This window comes from Pleuronectes platessa, chromosome 3 (assembly GCF_947347685.1).
Source record: "Pleuronectes platessa chromosome 3, fPlePla1.1, whole genome shotgun sequence".
Taxonomy (NCBI): domain Eukaryota; kingdom Metazoa; phylum Chordata; class Actinopteri; order Pleuronectiformes; family Pleuronectidae; genus Pleuronectes; species Pleuronectes platessa.
The window spans coordinates 11,557,361-11,574,775 of record NC_070628.1 but is presented as its reverse complement, the minus strand read 5'-3'; the positions used below and the strand labels follow the sequence as shown (position 1 = coordinate 11,574,775).

At 39.7% G+C, this 17,415-nt stretch overlaps 1 protein-coding gene across 1 annotated transcript; it reads right to left on the bottom strand.

Moving 5' to 3' along the window:
* Positions 1-577: 577 nt before the first annotated feature.
* gucy1b1 (guanylate cyclase 1 soluble subunit beta 1) lies at positions 578-17,299 on the bottom strand. Its single transcript, XM_053419203.1, has 13 exons — positions 17,180-17,299; positions 16,831-16,904; positions 14,100-14,200; positions 13,837-13,955; positions 12,682-12,879; positions 11,415-11,645; positions 11,165-11,281; positions 10,298-10,431; positions 8,762-8,959; positions 6,066-6,303; positions 4,662-4,802; positions 2,521-2,675; positions 578-1,998 (listed from the first exon to the last, which is right to left on the bottom strand). The coding sequence occupies exons 1-13, from the start codon at positions 17,180-17,182 to the stop codon at positions 1,851-1,853; spliced, it is 1,857 nt and encodes a 618-aa protein (XP_053275178.1). The 5' UTR covers positions 17,183-17,299; the 3' UTR covers positions 578-1,850.
* Between the last annotated feature and the right edge of the window lie 116 nt (positions 17,300-17,415).

Sequence of the window (17,415 nt, the reverse complement as noted above, 5' to 3'; positions counted from 1 at the left end):
AATTACACAAATATAATACTTAGGTAAAAGTACAAATAAATTTAATTTGATTCATTTTATTTTCAACATTAACTTGTCTACTTGATTAACAGCAGGTACTTGCTTTTAAATAGACTTGGAAGTATTAGAAGTGGAAGTACTTGCAGAATGTAGCCTATTCTCTTCTGCGTCATTATGGCTGAGTGTCTGGTTATGGTTGTTGCCAAATTCATTTTGCATGTTTCATAAATCAATAAACCAGTGTCTACTGTTACCTTCCCGGTATTGACTTCTTTTCAAAACTATATAAATAAAGAAGCATGAACACAATCCATAGTGAAATGTGGAGGAGTAAAAAGTACAGATATTTGCTGATGTATGTTGTGGAGTAAAGTGAGAGGTACCAGAAAATGAATCAATTTAAGTAAAGTACAGGTGCATCATAAAATGGACCTCGGTACAGTAGCAAAGTAAATCTTCTTTATTACACCCCTTAGACTATAAAATGGAGTTCATGTTTTTTTTTTTATTTGAGCCATAATATGCGATCTGACCGCGGAGGTTGTTCTGTACAAAAGAGTACACACAGTAAACAATATGTCTTTAGACTTTTTATTAGATCACCTCCCCACAGAGACACTATTAAAACAATCCTGTCTGAGAACCACAGAGCTGCACTCATACAGCGCATGAGGCACCGGTTTGTTTCTTCTTCTTGGAGAGGACACTATGTGACGTGTAATACAAAAAAAAAAAAACGTGGTGAAAAAATACAGCACATGTACACAGGTGAAATGAACCAAACACATAAAGCACACAGTTTTACTTCTATAGTAGTTTCCTCCATCGTAAAATGTACTACATTTGTTTCTCTACGGGTGATCATTACATTTCAACTAAAGAGTCAAAGAATAAATACAAAAGTAACACTAACAATAAATAAGTAGAAGTAACAGAGCTCAGTTGAAAATAATTACTCATTATTATTTAATAAAACCAGACAAGTTGACTGTGTGATAAGTAGAAAGGTGCAATAAATATGTTAAATAAAGTCGTGGTTACTCACATTTATATTTATGGGACAATATTCTAGGATTCAGTGATCGATATATGATAACACAGGTTTAGTGATGGCTCAACACTGCATCGTTTGTGACTTAAAAAAATAACGCTACATGTTATACATCTTTAAAGAAGAACATTAAATCCACATAAATACTACATTTATAAATTCTGATTTCTTTAAATGGTCTTGACGCCTGTGAAATATATTCAGTGTAAAATCTCATATCTCAAATAGATAGTAATGTTTGGCACAAACGTCTTGATTTTTATTTTTACTACTAAGAAAGAGTGTATTACTAGTATCTGAATTACACTCTTTATCCAGATGTAATTATTGTTGTTCCAACGGTGAAAATGTCAAAGTTTAAAAAATACAGTATTTCATTTATCTGAGGTGAAATGAGTCATTTTGGCAAGCTGAATAGATTCTCAATATTTTTGGCAAACTTCAGAAGAACAGTGTATAAAATTAGTAACTAAAAACATGTATGAGATGGAAAAATGCTTTTCTTATCCAAACCTTCCGAAAACAGCAACGTGAGTTATTTCTCTCCAAGAGTGAATCAAACATTGTATATCTGACTTTTACTGATCATGAAACACTGCAATGTTGTGTTAACCCCCCAAAACATATTGTGAAGTGATGTCACTAGTCAGGGAGAAAACAGGGAACAGGTTCACTTTGATCAGAAACAAACTGTGGTTCATAATTCTACAAATATCTGTCTGTGGATAAATAATCACTCTTCTAATCCGTCTCGTTCTCAAACCCGGGCCAGACTGAAGTCTTCATCAGCTTTGGACGCTCAAGCTTCTTCTGTGGCCGACTCTGAGTCTGTGGACGTCCTGGACAGGAAATAGACCTTCATCGGGTCCTTCTTTCCTTTCATGGTGATGGGTCCTCGATACTCCAAGTGAAACTGAGGGTCGGCGTTCTCAGCAGACTGCAAACACCTGGAAGTATCGCAAATCAACCACGCTGTATATGAGCCCGGGTGAGTTCTTATCTCACAATTTAGCAAATAACATTAAACATCAAATATTTCTGTCAACGATTCCTATAGCAGCGTATGTCAAAATGGTTTCCAACTTCTTCTTATCTATTCGTGGCCTTTCCCTATAAAGGAATTACTGAACAAAGAGGAAGAATAAATACTGATGAAATTAAAAGGGCAGTAGAGCGCGTACCTCCGTCAAGGCCCAAGAGTCCCCTTATTAAACCAGATTTAAATTCACTCCATCCATATATTTATCAGGATCTGCGCCAAATTGCGCACACTCAGAAATATCAGTCCCCTATACACTATTTTTTCCATCAAGATCCATGATTTATGAATCACACACCCTATCTCCCTAAATCCCCAAAATGTAATGAGTTTCTTGGGTCATGTCAGAGTAAAACCTAAAGTCCTTGGCATAGATAAAAAAAGGAGACAATATGCCACTGGTATGAAACAAGGAGGTGCTTTCACTTACCGATAAGTATATTCGGAGATATTTATTTTTCCCTTTTCACCAGTCGTTTCAGTACGACTGGTGAGGTTGACCGTGTTTCCAAAAAGACAATATCTGGGCATCCTCTGCCCGATCACCCCAGTCACCACTTCCCCCGTGTGGATACCGATTGTGATCTGGAGAGACACATGAAGAGACTCTTCACGAAATCTATTATTATTGCTCCGTGTTTTTGGTTATAATTCTAACTAAGCAAATTAAGATGCCAAAAATGTTGATACTTCATGTCAAGTACTGAAAAATTCAGGCTTAAATATTAAGTTTACCTCAATTTTATAATTTGTTATCTGTGTTAAATTCATTCCTGAACCGGGCGCTTTACACTGATTTATGTTTCAAAGCCACATAACACAAAATGTACAAATTGAATTTGAGGAAAAACAATCGTAGCTTTATAATAAACCTTGTAAATGTTAAAACAAGGACAAAGGAAATGATTTGTGTTTAACAGATAAAGAACAAGATAAAAACATTGAAGCAGTTATCGAGTGAGACACTTCTCTTAGTGTGTTGGCACAAAATCTTAAAGCTTCTGACTGAAAAGGTGCAACATTTGGTGGGTGGGTATAAGGTTTGCTTTGCCAGAAATCGGGGTTGGCGGAAAACTATCACTTCCAAAAGTAGGCTGAGGCAATCTACAGCCTAATATTTATACTTGAACCTGAAGGCTCCTCAGTGCTTATTGTCTTCAGACCGTGAAGACGCTGTAAGTGTCTGCGACAAATGAGTTTCTATTTTTAGCGGCGGGGTCGTGAGATGATTTGAGTCTGTTTTTGCTTCTAGACCGGACCCCTCTTCAGCCAGTGCCATGTCCCAAAATAAACAGCCTTTTGTTAAGCAGACATGATTTTCCAGAGTCAGGTCTCAACAGTCATTGATACAATAACAATCTCCAACACTCGGTTAAACAAAAGTCTGCTGTTTTCTCTCCAACTTTTCACTGCGCATTACTTCACCGTGGAAATATGTCCAGATGCACAGATGCAGTTATTCTAAAAATCAATCAGCAAGAGAAAAGGGCCCAGGGCTGAGGAGTTGTTCGTATTGAGTCGGCTGCAATAGAAGTCCTACATGTTACCGTCTGGAGATTCAAAGAAAAACTGGACGGTAGCAGAGGGAAAGGATCTTTGCCAAAATAACATTTCTATTGCTAATGAAATAAACACATGCGGCAAAAATTTAAATTGAAACGGCAACGAAGGAGAGTAACTAACCAACATGGATTCAAAATAACACAAAAATACTACTAATTATTATTCTTATACATGTGCTCTGCCCACACTCAAACTCAAAAAGAACCATCTCAAAACAAAACAGATCTTTTTATTTCGATCCAGAACCTTGTGTTTTATCAGATTGTTTCACCAAACTTATTTACACTGCGGCTCTTTTTCAATCCTGTTTTGTTAGTCGCATTTTTTTAGTGCTTCTGGATTTTATCATGACTTTTGGTCTTTTAATACTTTATATGTTTTAACGTAATTTTTCATTCTTATAACAACTTTGCATGGTCTGGTGTTTTGTGTAACTTTTAAAAGCTTTTGTATATTTTATTTCATTTATTCAATTTATATTATTTTATTTGTCAAGCAACTTGAGCTGGATTTATTTATGAGATGTGCTATGTATATATACATATTATTATTATAATTACATTAATAAAACCAGCCTACATCTCCCTTCTGAGCTTCCCCTGGAGGACGTGATGCACAGGACCCTCACGCCTTCAGAACCATCAACGCCTAATTTGATTCATAAACTTTGATTCAAAATATATATTTCCCAATGGAGTTGAGCGATACAGCCAAGATAAAAACTTTCTTTTCAGTCAGTAGTAAATTATCATAATAAATATAATAATCATTTATTTTTGTTTAAAGACTGATGCCTTTTTCTCCTTAGTGAGGGTTGTGGTTTTCTTCTTTATGAGCAGAGGATGACAAACACTTGATTTTACACTTCTGAGGTTGATCAATTATGTGTTATATACGTCCTCACTGTCCACAATGCATACAAATAATACTGATACGTATTGGACTTTTGTTATACTGCTATAGATGAAATAGATATTGGGATAATCATTGAATTTGTTTCTACCACACCTGTACTGGTTTATCATCCACTTTGACCTGTCCAGCGATCTCCATCATATCGAGAGCCAGGTGGCAGATGGACTTGGCGTGGTGCGTGCACGGCTCCGGCAGGCCACTCACTGTCATGTACTTATCACCCACCGTCTCCACCTGTGGGAGCAAAGACATGTGAATGACATCAGAGCCTGGTTCATCTGTGCCTTTAGTGTCATTCCATGCAAAAATCATCTGTTCCCACTGAGATTTCTTGAATTCACCGTGCTGCTAAAAATAAACTGAAACACCCTGAGATAAACACTTAAACACTTACATCAGCTTTAAGACATCCAGGGCCTCTTTGAGCCCAGCTGAAAAGCCCGGGACCACCGAGCCATTCAGCTCCTAGAGTAAATATTACTTCTTTTGGTGACCCAGTGCCTGAGGCTGATCCTCTGGAAGTGGCGAGGTCTGTTTGACTTCTTAAAGTGCATTCTTGTCTGAAAGCCTGGAGTGTAAATCTGCTGCACGAGGCCTATAAAACCGTGCAGAGCCTCGGTTAGACTGCACCGTGTTTAGAAGCTGGTTCTACTCTTCACATGGTGAAAAACTGAAGTCAATTTGGTATAAATCCTCTCTTACTGACTCTGTGTGGATATAATTACATAACATCAGTCAACAGAGAGTCGGGGGGGCTTCGTGCATTAAAGCTGGAGAAACCAGCTCAGAAAGTCGGCGTGAACAGTACTTGTACTTCTTTATTTAAATAGATTTGAAGTCTGCAGCTTGATTATTGCCTCCACCAGGGAGCTTTTGTTTTCATCTGCATTTTTTTGTTTGTGAGCAGGATTAAACAACTCAACCCGATTTCCATAAAGTTTTCTGGAGGGGTACGGCATCACCCAAGGTAAAACCCCTTGAATATTTTGTGCAGATCCGGATGAGAGAGTCGATTCAGGAGGGTTATTATCCCCTTTCTGTAACATTGTGAGACGGGTATTTTTGCACATTGATCTCTCAGAGAATAATTCATGGATCTTGAATTAAAATAAATTAAATAAGAATAAGATGCATTGAAGGGACTGATATTTATTAATGTGTGCAATTTGATCCAAATAGAAATTGAAATAAAGTGAATTTAATTGTGGTTTAATAAGGAGACTTTTCGTTTGTTAGCAGGATTACACAATAAGTACTTTATAGATTACCACGACACTTGGTGGAAGGATGCGGTATAGGTCATACAGCTGTTTAAGAGACTGATACCTATGAGTGTGTGAAATTGAACGCGAGTTGACGCTCCTTGTGGAGATATGAGCTCTAGGAAATGCTACTTTTCACTGTGCTGCTTAACTCCAGTCCTTTTCAGCCTTCTTAGAGATAGAGATATCTAGAAATAAACATGATGTGTAATACGGTGCAGCTCTTGCTCCTGACCTTGTACACATAAGGGTTCTTGCGAGAGTCTGTCAGGATGTCAAAACGCGTGTACACGTCGTTGAGCAGGTTGACGATCTTGATGGCGCCCTCGGCCGAAGCATGTTTGCTGCAGAAGGCGTTGAATCCCACGATGCCACTGAAGAGGACGGTCAGGTTGTCGTAGCGTTTGGCCGGGACGGGCCGCTTGTGCCGCAGCTCGTTGGCAACAGAGGGCGGCAGAACGGAATAGAGCAATCTGAGAGGAAGGAGAGAAATTTACAATTTGAGTTGGAAGCGTGGTTATGGCAGCAGTTGATCGGCCGGGGCTGCCAGACTGAAGTTTGGCCGTTGGATCGGCATGTTACACGCTCCCCCCCCCCCCACCTTTCGGTCACTTTGCTATGCAAGCTGCTCTCGGATGGGAGTGTGGTGTTTCTATGGTAACTAGTTCGATCATGGCAGCCTGTTAAAAGCAAAATACCTTCCATGATGCATCGTAGTTTGAGGACACATGATAAACAGTAACCAAACAGAAATCTATACATGTGTATATAAAGTGTATTCACCCAGGAGACAAGGCTGCACTTATTTATCTATAACATCTTAAATGATTCACATACATGAGCATATAAAGACATTTTTCTAATGAGGTAATACGCAGCAAAACAGCATATAAATATATGTTTTCATGGCCGGGAGGCTCATTGTCGTGAAGCTTGACAGAGCAGCAACAGTTATCATTAATATTTAAAGTGGAGCCATGAATTCTAATCAACGTTGGGAGCCTGAGGCGCTGAGACCAGAGGTGAGAATAATAATGTCGGGATCCATCCGGGGAGTGGAAGTCTTCTCCTATGAGAAGAAGATTGGGCTGCTCCAGTCTTAATAAAGAGCACGGTCCACCTCCGTGCTGCTCTCCAGCTGTCACCCGCTGCTGTGCCAAATTACTATGACAGGCCTTCCTCTGAGAGCCGGAGTCAAAGTGTCTTCACCATAACAGGGGCTGAAAAGTAGCTGAGGCAAATATCAACTTGAGTATATCAATAGATTCTGACCGTAGGTGGTCGCACTGGATCTCCGGTGTTCCTTGTTTAAAATCAGTCCATAAAAGGGAGTAGTTGAAAAATAAGTGGCAATAAGCCCAACTTTTAAAAGACAAGTTCATGAACGATCTTTGGTGTTTGTTTTTCCACTGGAGGAAGATAAAACGAGAATAACACCAGTGTACACATGGTGAGCTGGAGGTTGACTTCCCCGCAGATAATTACAGGCATGTAACATATAGTTACACATAATGTGTGTTACACGCTGAGATATATTAACAAGCTCGGGTCTGTTCTTCAGAGATTGACGCATCTTGCAGATGTTTGGGAAGATGTTTCTTAAATTCTGCCAAGACTCAGAATACGACATCATCTTCCCGAGTGTTGGGATCCAAATATTCTTGAATGACTCTAATAGGAATGTTTTTCTCAGTGACTTCAAGTTTCAAGTTTTTAAACAAATTAAGATGTGAGTGAAAAATCTGAGTTATTGCTCAGAGCTGTGGTTCCCAACCTGAGGATCACGACCCCTCAACGGGGGCAATATGTCCTTTACCTCATCTATGTATTTTACTTGTTTAAAATGAAATAGCCTTTTCCGGCCTCTTAAATAGCAAAATAATCGATTTTAGGAAATATCGTCTCAATCTCCCCTTCTTTTTCTGAATGATGGTGTTTTTTGGTGGATAGTTATGATGTGATAGTTAAGCTGACCTTTGACCCTTTGGCTGTCACATTTCATACATCATGTATGTGTACATATCACGTTTTACCCTATTAGACATTTGTGTGAAACTTTGTCATAATTAGCTCATGAATTCTTGTGGGTTTTCGACCTTTGTCCATTAAAATCTTATCAGTTCGTCGAGTCCAAGTGATTGTTTGTGTCACATGTGATAAAATTCCCTGTGGGGGTTTCTGATATATTACATTTAGGAGAATGTGTGGTCAGATGACGACAGACACAAATATGCAAACTTTCATGAGGAACAGCTTTGGAATTCCCTGGGGATCAGTGTTTTTTTGTGAATGCCTCAGTTACTTTTGAGGTTCTTCCCTCCGGCAGGAGGCTGCCGGCCATCAGGACCAAAACCTCCCGCCACAAGACCAGCTTCTTCCCGGCTGCAGCTGGCCTTATCAATAAGGCCCGGGACCCCCACCTGTCTTTGACTCTTATTCCGCCCCCACGCCCCAATTCTGTGTTACATTAACACACACACTACAGTATATTGCACATTGCACATCCTCATTCTCTCCTGTTTTGCATTTATATATTATATTTATTTTGTTTTGTTTGTTTTATGTATAGTTATTTCCTTCTTATGTGAAGTACTTATTGTGTTTTTGTAGTACTTATTGTGTTTTTATGTTTTATGTTCAATGTATGCACCTTTTTTACCAAAGAAAATTCCAGGTAGGTGCAAACCTACTTGGCAATAAATCCTTTCTGATTCTGATTCTGATTCTGATTCTGAGTGGGTCAATACAGTTTATTTACAATTCTGTGTTTGAGGTAAATAAATATCTGGCAGGTATGAGAGTCGTTATTTGAGCTGACGATGAATTATGTCTAAAATAAGAGTTCTGTCATTTACTCAAAGCTGGAGGTGCAGCATGTCGGTATATCCTGAGCAAAAAATGGAAAATGACAATCGATAAAAACAGCCCGACCTGTCCGTCTTCTTCTTCTCGTCCTCCAGGGCCCGGAGTGTGTGCTGCAGACGATCCGTCAAGATCTCCAGCTCCTGGGTCAGTTTGTACTCCTCACGAAACTGCTCGCCCAGCAGCACCAGGTCACGTGTAGCATCATGCAGCGGAATGTCGCTCAGGTACAGCCCCCTCCGCGTGAGATCGTCCAGGTTCATGACACTGATCACAAAAATGGAGAATGGATGAGGGGGGAGAAGACACGGCATGCAATATTCATTCATTACAGCTGAAGTGAGTTATTTTCAAACAGCAATAGTCGTAAATGTCTGATTTGAGTGTGTGGAGGGAGGAGGACTGCAGACGTGTTGCTCATCTCAACAACGAGATGTAATTAAAACCGAGCATGAAGTGGGAACCAGCAGCAGTGAGATCATGGACTGTCTCCAGATAAATGTTGTTCTTGCAGCGTGAGGTCAGACACTGCGTGGTACCAGACCTCTCCAGTCCGGTGAACGTGTCTCTGCTGATTTCCTTTCGGGCGGCAACCCTTCGTGAAAACACCGATCTCGTCCTCTGCAAAGTGGTTTTCGATCCGTGAGGACAAGATCTCTTAAACCCTGCTCTCCCGCGTCCGATATTTCATGTGAGATGTCTGATTGGTTGTATGAAGGCCACGGAGGCTAATGGAGGTCACTGCAGGAAAAGCCATGTAATTACCAGCTCACAGGTCTCTCTGTTTCCTGGTCAAGATGTTTTTCTCTCACCATGTGCCCTATAATTCATTTGGTTGGGTTAGTCATAGAATATAAATTGTTCTTGTGCGAATAAATAATACATCACCTTTTACCCTCTGATACAGTATATAGAGATAAAATATTAGAAAAGATCTGATGTGAAACGTACTCGTGTTGAAGTCATAGACTGTTTTTCTTGTAGTTTTTGCACCAATGTTATTCAGCTCTAACAATTCAATGTATAAGAATACAAATTTATTTTAGAAAAAATGTGATACTTGGTATTTATGATGAGATATGATCAATAAGAACGATGAATAAGTATAAGTATTTATGATGAGATATGACACTCCCACTGCTTTGTGTATATGGCATACTATGTGTACTCATTCTCTATATGTTCAAAATAAGATGTTGACTTATGACTAACAAGACAAACTCTTTTTAATGAAGTAAATATATGTGTAAAAATATTACTAAAAAATCTTTAGGTTCAAATATTTTAAATTGGGAACATTAACACAATGGAGATAACCTTTCAGCATGTTATCAATATAGTGGTAATGACGACCAATGGACTAACACAAATACTGGTGAGATATTTGAGCAGATGTAGCAAGCTTCAAAATGTATTCAAAACTATATTGGCCTGTATGTTTATGTATATTATTAGTTTTATTTTATATAAATTGAAGTTAAATGACAACACATTTTATTTGTCAGGATTTTGAATATGTGCCAGACTAGTGGAGTGTTCCCCTTCAGTCTGGGTCTGGATATTGAGCGTAAAGCTTCTGTCGGAGCCGAGGCTCTGTGGCTTTACCTGGGTGAGCAGAGAAAAAGGATGTTCTCCGCCTCTGGCAAGTAAATCATCTGTCCCTTCAATCTCAGACAGCTGATCTCCACACCCGTCAGCTCGTCCTCGTTCTCCACCGTCTCCACGTTGAGCACGCCCTCCTGGCAGGATTACATCATACTTATGAATATTTCATACGAAGTTCTTCTTCAAATCTTTCCCTCAAACCTGTGCACCACTTCAGCTCAACTTTTATTTTCTATACCTTTTTTTTGCTTTACGTGTTGTGTGCATCTTTTACCACTGGAGAGCATTAGTTCAGATTTCATGTGGAATTCGGTGGCGCTCTGAGACAATTCTCCTCACAATGAGTCCCATGTGCATTTTCACAACATTGCCGCTAATATACTGACATGTAAGAATTGACTGTCCCGTGAGGACACACAAGTACACAAATTCAAACATTTCCTCTTCTCACTGTACTGCAAACCACCCGAGTTTCTATCTGCGTCTCAGGATTCAATATAAAACCCTTGCACTCTTTGCTCTGTGCATAAATATCTATGCTAAATTAAAATTATTCATTTATTTGATTGATTGTTCACACGCTGAACAATCTCGCCACGTAAACAATTTCATCCTCATTACCGGTGTTGATGAAACCCACATTAACAAAATATTATGCAGCTTCTAAAAATATCAGCTTGCTCATCCCTATCAATATGTTATCATAAGACTATAAGCACATTCTGTCGTGTGGAATAAAATCAGGTTTTGATCATGTAGACTCTGGGACTGTTCCAGTGTTTATTTCAGAATAAAAATATTGATGTGATCAACCAACAACAATGTGATGAACTGTGTTTAGTGTAGTATGTGTCACACTGACTGTACCTTGCTTCGCAGGACGAACACGGTGTTGATGTGAGACAGGATGCCGTGGTAGCTGAAGTCAATGTGAGGACGGACCAAAGAGAAGACTGAGGGAAGGATACACGAGCCCGGGTGAAGCTGGGGAATCAAAAATAAGAAGGTTAGAATGAGAATAGATTGTAATATTTGTTGTCTGTATTATTAATTCCTCTGTAGTTTTTGAGAAATCCAGATCAACACAGAGACACAATCAGGAGCTGAGTTCATGAACCTGTGGCAGCACTCGATAGATGGCGTTCCCACACTGGGTGAGCATCAGGTCCTTGTCGAACATGAGGTGGAAGGGGAAGGCCTTGCAGAACGTGTACGGACTGATCCAAGTCTCCTGCGTGCCGTTCTCCTCGAAGCCGTCCAGATCCTCGTAGAACGCCTCCTCCTCGGAGTCCTTCTCCTCGATGAGGAACTTGATGTGGTCGCACTCCTCGCTTTTCGGTTGGATCATCTGTGTAACAAGAACGCTTGCATTAGGATGCTGCTCTTCTGATTAATGAGTTAAACTCCCCCTATATTGTGGCACATGATTGCTGCAGTGACACAGTTCTGGATAAAAAATGTAACCTTTGCCATTTTCAGTGTGATTAAATATCATCCCATTAACATTATTATTAATCTCCGGAGTCTTATTCTAAAATTAGGAGGGTAGAACAGGACATTATTCTGTGGGTTTATGGGCATAAGGCGTTCTGACGTCAAGCTGCGCTCTCTGCACCCGGTTGCCACAGCAACAGAGGCTAATACCTCCAGAAAAATTGGGTGTCACATTTGGAGCGTCTGCCATTTTCTGTTCTTTCATTACACACACAATTGCTGGCAAAAATGTTAGCCTGTCTGTACAACATGATTCAGTTTGAGAGTAAATGTCACTCGCTCCTGAAAATGAGGAGAAAACTCCGGTTAAAGTAGAGTTAATGTCGGAGGAGGATAACAAACCCCAGGTATTAGTGTAGATTACACACTGTGATCTGTGGAAGTTTAGGAGATCTTGCTTTTTTCTGACTAGTTTGACACAAATCAGATTGTGAGGCTCTCAGGATTGATTATCTAATGAATCGAGTCGGATACAAATGAAACAACACTTAGAAAAAAAAGTTAAAATAAAACCACGGAAAGGAAAAACAAATCCCCGACATCTCAAAGCTCGAGACTCTATAACTTGGATCTAAAAATATCCTCTGACTCAAAGAGGAGATGCCAAAAAACGAAGTGCTGAGCCGCAGTTGTCACAGCGCTGCTCTGTTGCCGTTTTGGATATTTGGAAACTTTCTGTTGTTTAATCTCCACGTTATTACGTCTTCAGTTATGTCCCCAGACTGAAACTTACACATTCTGACAGAAAGCATTACGACCACTTAAAGGCCTCACTGAATGTTGTACCATAATTTAGAGAGAAACCAGGGGGAGGCAAAACAAAAAGGAAGTCATCTTCATTTATCACCGGCACCGAGCACAAAGAGGGGGATGACAACAGCGACGCACACCTTCATCTCGATCTCTGTTCCGTGGATTTGTTGAGCGACGGTTTTAATGATGCCAATCACGATGTCCTGCAGGCCCTCCCTCTCCGAGTAGTAGTGAAGGATCAGATTGGTTCCCTTCTCGGCGTCGGTGCAGCGAAACGAGGGAGCCCTCATGCCGGGATAGATGGTGCCCAGGTGGTCATGCAGAGCGTCCAGATTCTGAAAATTCAGTTTGAAGATAAAATATGCAACATTCAATCACAGCACGTTTTAATTCAAAGCTGGCAGAGGTATGATGAGCTGGACAAAATGCATTAAACATTAAAGGGTGGTGCACCCCCATAATGAGTTGAGAGAGACAGATTTTAAATATGAATGTTCAAGAAGGAGGCAGTAGAGGATGAGATCTCCTGAAGAAGGTTGGGTTTTCATTGCCATTTGTTTGTGTGGCTGTCAGCAGGATGATTCCGAAAGTACTGAACCAATTTCCATGAAATTTAGTTGAGGGCTGGGAGCTGACCCAAGGAAAAAGCCATTACTTTTCAAAGTGGATGCGGATAAACAGGTGGATCCAGGATTTTTTTTTTACATTGAGTAACATGGCGAGATAGATCTTCAGCCTTGTTGGAAGTATGTGCTGTGGTGGCACTTTTCAACTTCTATCCACCATAGACTGTATAAAAAAAAAGACCACTTCCTCTGACTACTAAAATGAAAATATCCCAGATACAAACACTACCATATTCCCAGAGTCTGCGCAGGAGCAGTCCAGGATTGGAGGAGGTGAGATATATGACCTGCTTTGCCTTCACTTTTCGGGAGCAGTCATGTCGTCCATCTTTACATACAGATGATGGTGTTCACATACTAGCTCCAAAAACTCTGGATCCTACAATTCCTATAATCTAACATGAAGTCTCTAGCCCCTGATGACATCACTGTGACATCACCAAGGGTTCATTTGTCAGACAAAGCCACAAAACACTAAAAGTTTGAAAAGAAGAAAGTATCTGGGTGTATCAGTCATCTGTTCACATGCATTAGAAGAAATGTACACGCCAGCTTTTGACATGGACTCACAAAGGGAAGATATCTCTGCATCGATTTGATCCTTTTCTACATTTCCCACAGATGAGCCCGACATTGTTATATTTACAGAAGAGGAGAGAACCCTACCTGCAGGAATTCACGAACATTTGATCCCAACACTCGCAAGATGGTGTCGTATCCGGACTCCTGGCAGAATTCAAAGAACATCTTCCCAAACATCTGCAAGATGTCTCCTGCGTCGATCTCTGAAATACAGAACAGAGCGTGTTGATGTCTCAGCTTGTGACACACACTGTATTTGTGTCATTAAGCTCTATTTGTACCATATATCATCTACTGTGAGTGTGTGTTTATTTACAATATAGTTAAAGAGAAATTCTGTCACTTACTCAGAACTTTACTTGCGGCCGCTACAAGATCGTACGTTTTGCCGTCTTCATATATGATTCTGACGAGGAACTGGCCCTCGATGTCGAGCTGGGCCTCCCGCCTGAAAACAAAGTGAAGCTGTTACTCACGAGCTGCAGATAGTGTTGAAGCACAGGTAAACAGTCACTGTCATTATTCAAGCAATCGACTCTTACTCCGTTTTTGGATTAATAAGGATTCCTGCAGGTTTCAAAAAGTTAAATTTGACTTTTTAGAAAATTATGACTGAAATTAACAACCTATGGCAAGTACAGATATGAGGGTAGATCAGAGTCCCTATATGACAAGAACTAACCCCATGAATGAAGATAAGGTAAAGTGGCCGAGAGAGAATAACCCTCGAAACGCCACAATGTCTATTAAACTACAGACAAAGACAGTAGGTATCTATATGGTCTTCCCCCCCAGCCAATTCAATCAGTTATCAGTACTTGTTTGTAGTTTTATTACAGCATGCTAATATTTGCATCGTTGAGAAGAAATAAAACACATGGACACATTAGAAACTATGCAAAACATTCTCTTAAAAGCAAAAGGTAGACGTAGAGTGAAATGCAGATTAACATAATTATATCCTGCTTTAACATATTTTAAAATCACATCAAATTAAATAATAATAATAATAATATACAACCCTTTTTCACAAATCTCATTTATGGGTTTACATATTTAAATTATTAATTGAATTGATTATTGATTATTGAATGTTAAATCAGTCAGTAAAATAAAAACGGTTTCCATGTTGTTTTGAAGTTGTTGTGTGGTTTCAACACTACAGTGAATACGCACTTTACTATTTATACATTTGACATCCACTTCTTTTTAAATGTCAGAAATCTTAATGAGGATCTGATTACTCCTGTTTAACTGAGAAAACAGAAATGATTTACAGGCCTGACCAGCAGCCGCCATCTTATCACAACCTCTACCAGCTGGAAAAACATACCAAGCCTCGAAAGCTTTCGGAAAGAAAATAAAAATTCATTTCCAAAGTCGGAAAACAGACCAAACATGATAAATCGTGCGTTAAATAACGATGAGTTACATTCGGAGATGCTGCGCAGCGCTATATGTATTTTTCTTTTTTGCGGTGGCTGGAGAAGCTTGAAAACATTTACACAAGGCAGCTGCTGCTGTGTTTTTCCTCCTTTCTTTTTTCAACAGGGTCAAGTTGAGGGCAGCTGATACTGCAGATGAAAAATAAACTACGAGGGGGCAAAGTGTTTTAACATGTAGAACAAATGACGTGTGAGCGTTACACTGGAGAATGGAATGCTATCAATCCTCTAAGATGTAACTGGCCACGATCATTCTCATCACTATGAATAAAACACGTTGAAGGGCCTCTGCTCCATTAAGGTTTTTATTCTTTCAACTTGCTGTTGTACTGCGATGTGCCACATTCTACTTCTAAATGAAACATAAACTATTATCCTTTCGAAATCCACAATATCTCCAAAAAGTTAACTTTTCATGAGCTCAGACAACATTCCAGTTCTCAGCTCTTTGACACTGCAATTACTAGATAATAACAACATGTTCTTAAGTCGGTAAATTTATCTTGAGAAGGGGAGCAAACTTTTCAACACATGAAGGAACAAATTGTTAGTTTTGATAGTTTTTGTGAAAAAGCTAAAACAGGGAAATGCTTGGTTTTCACTGAACAGTGATAATCGTCTGTATGGGCTTCAATAATCAAACTAACATAAAGCAGCTTCAAGGAGTTGGAATGTAACTTACTAACTTTACATTTATTGAAAACTTTATTCTACATTATGTTTCACTCTCTACTTCACTTAATTTCTAAGATAAATATTTTTATTTATTAAATATATTTCCCTTTTTCACTGCATTAAAGCAAAAACAACCCTTTTTTTAAATAAAACATTTTTTACCCATGAAACTCCCAAACAACATGTAAAGAAGCTACAGATCTAAAATGTTCACTTTAATGCATCAGTAACAGTAATCATATATAATATGATATATATTTATATTTGTATCTGACCATACTTGCACGTACTTACTTTACGTGTTGTTGTTTTTTCTCAAATTATTGTAACAAGACTTCTGATTGAGTGAGTAATCTGGGCAATTAAACAATTAAACTTATTATCGCAATATCCTTTTCATCAATACCTATACAACAAAGTCCATATATATGATGATTGATGATTCTTCTTATTCTTATTTCTAGTTTAAAGATTGACTTAAGCTCTTGAGTGAAGGTTGTTGTTGTTTTAAACTTTATGAGCCAAGAATAACAAACACTTGATAAACAGCAAAACATGTACAAAGCTGACGTAGAACAAATGTGAGTCAGCTATCCTCACTTTGGATCAGCTTTATAAATATATATTAAACGTTAAGTCTTGATAGAATCTTTGGCTGTTGCAGCCTCATACTGGATGTTCTGTGGGAACTAATTCTCAATGTGGTGTATTCATGTTAACTGGGTGTCGGTGTGAGCCTGTAGAGAGTGAGGTGAATCATTCCAATGAAAGGAGATGTCAGGACCTGCTGACACCTTGTCACTGACAGAGTGGGAGCTGAGAGGCAGCTCTCTGACCAGCAGGCTGGTCTGAGATCTGCCTGATATATATCTGTATCTGTATCTATCTGTGTTGTGGTGTGGATGGCCTCAGCCTGATCCTCGGACCATCGGTAAACACAGGATGCACATGAACTCACTTGATGTCCTCCCACACTTCCGGTCCATAATTCCTCAGAACGAGCAGCTCCAAGGCGTGATTCACAAATCCATACTGGGAATAAACACGAGCAGCGTCAGCATCATTCAATGCACATTTACCCCCCCCCCCCCCTCCCCACACACACACATAACACAGATCACATGCATGTTTACTTAAAACACACCCTGCTGCAGATGTGTGTCACCTGTTAATACACAACACAGCAAATACTAAATATTGTGTTACTGCCTCACAGTGGACAGAACCAACAGGAAACGTCCACCGCTACGCGTCGCCACACAAACACAATATGTTAAAGACACAATACAACGCGTGTGGAAACATACCATAATGTCGGCGGCTCCGCTTTCTCCTTATTCTGCGATAAAACCCGATGATTGTGACTCAACCTTCATCGTTTGCTACAGATGCTGTTTCTGCTGCGGCCACGCCCCCTTCCCCCTTTCTTTCCCCCTTCACCTCGCGACTGACGGTGGGTCTGGCCAATGGCGGCGCAGTGCTGCTCTTACGTAAGGGATTGTTGTCCAATGGGGACGCAGCTGCCGTTGTCACAGTGATGCTG

Bases quoted from the DNA above. Each gene is read 5' to 3' on its own strand.
- gucy1b1 (XM_053419203.1), bottom strand. The intron at 13,956-14,099 runs GTAAGTGACAGA...TCTGTATTTCAG, and splicing joins GGCCGCAAGTAAAGTTCTGA to AGATCGACGCAGGAGACATC. The intron at 2,676-4,661 runs GTGTGGTAGAAA...GTGTCTCTCCAG, and splicing joins TGGATGATAAACCAGTACAG to ATCACAATCGGTATCCACAC.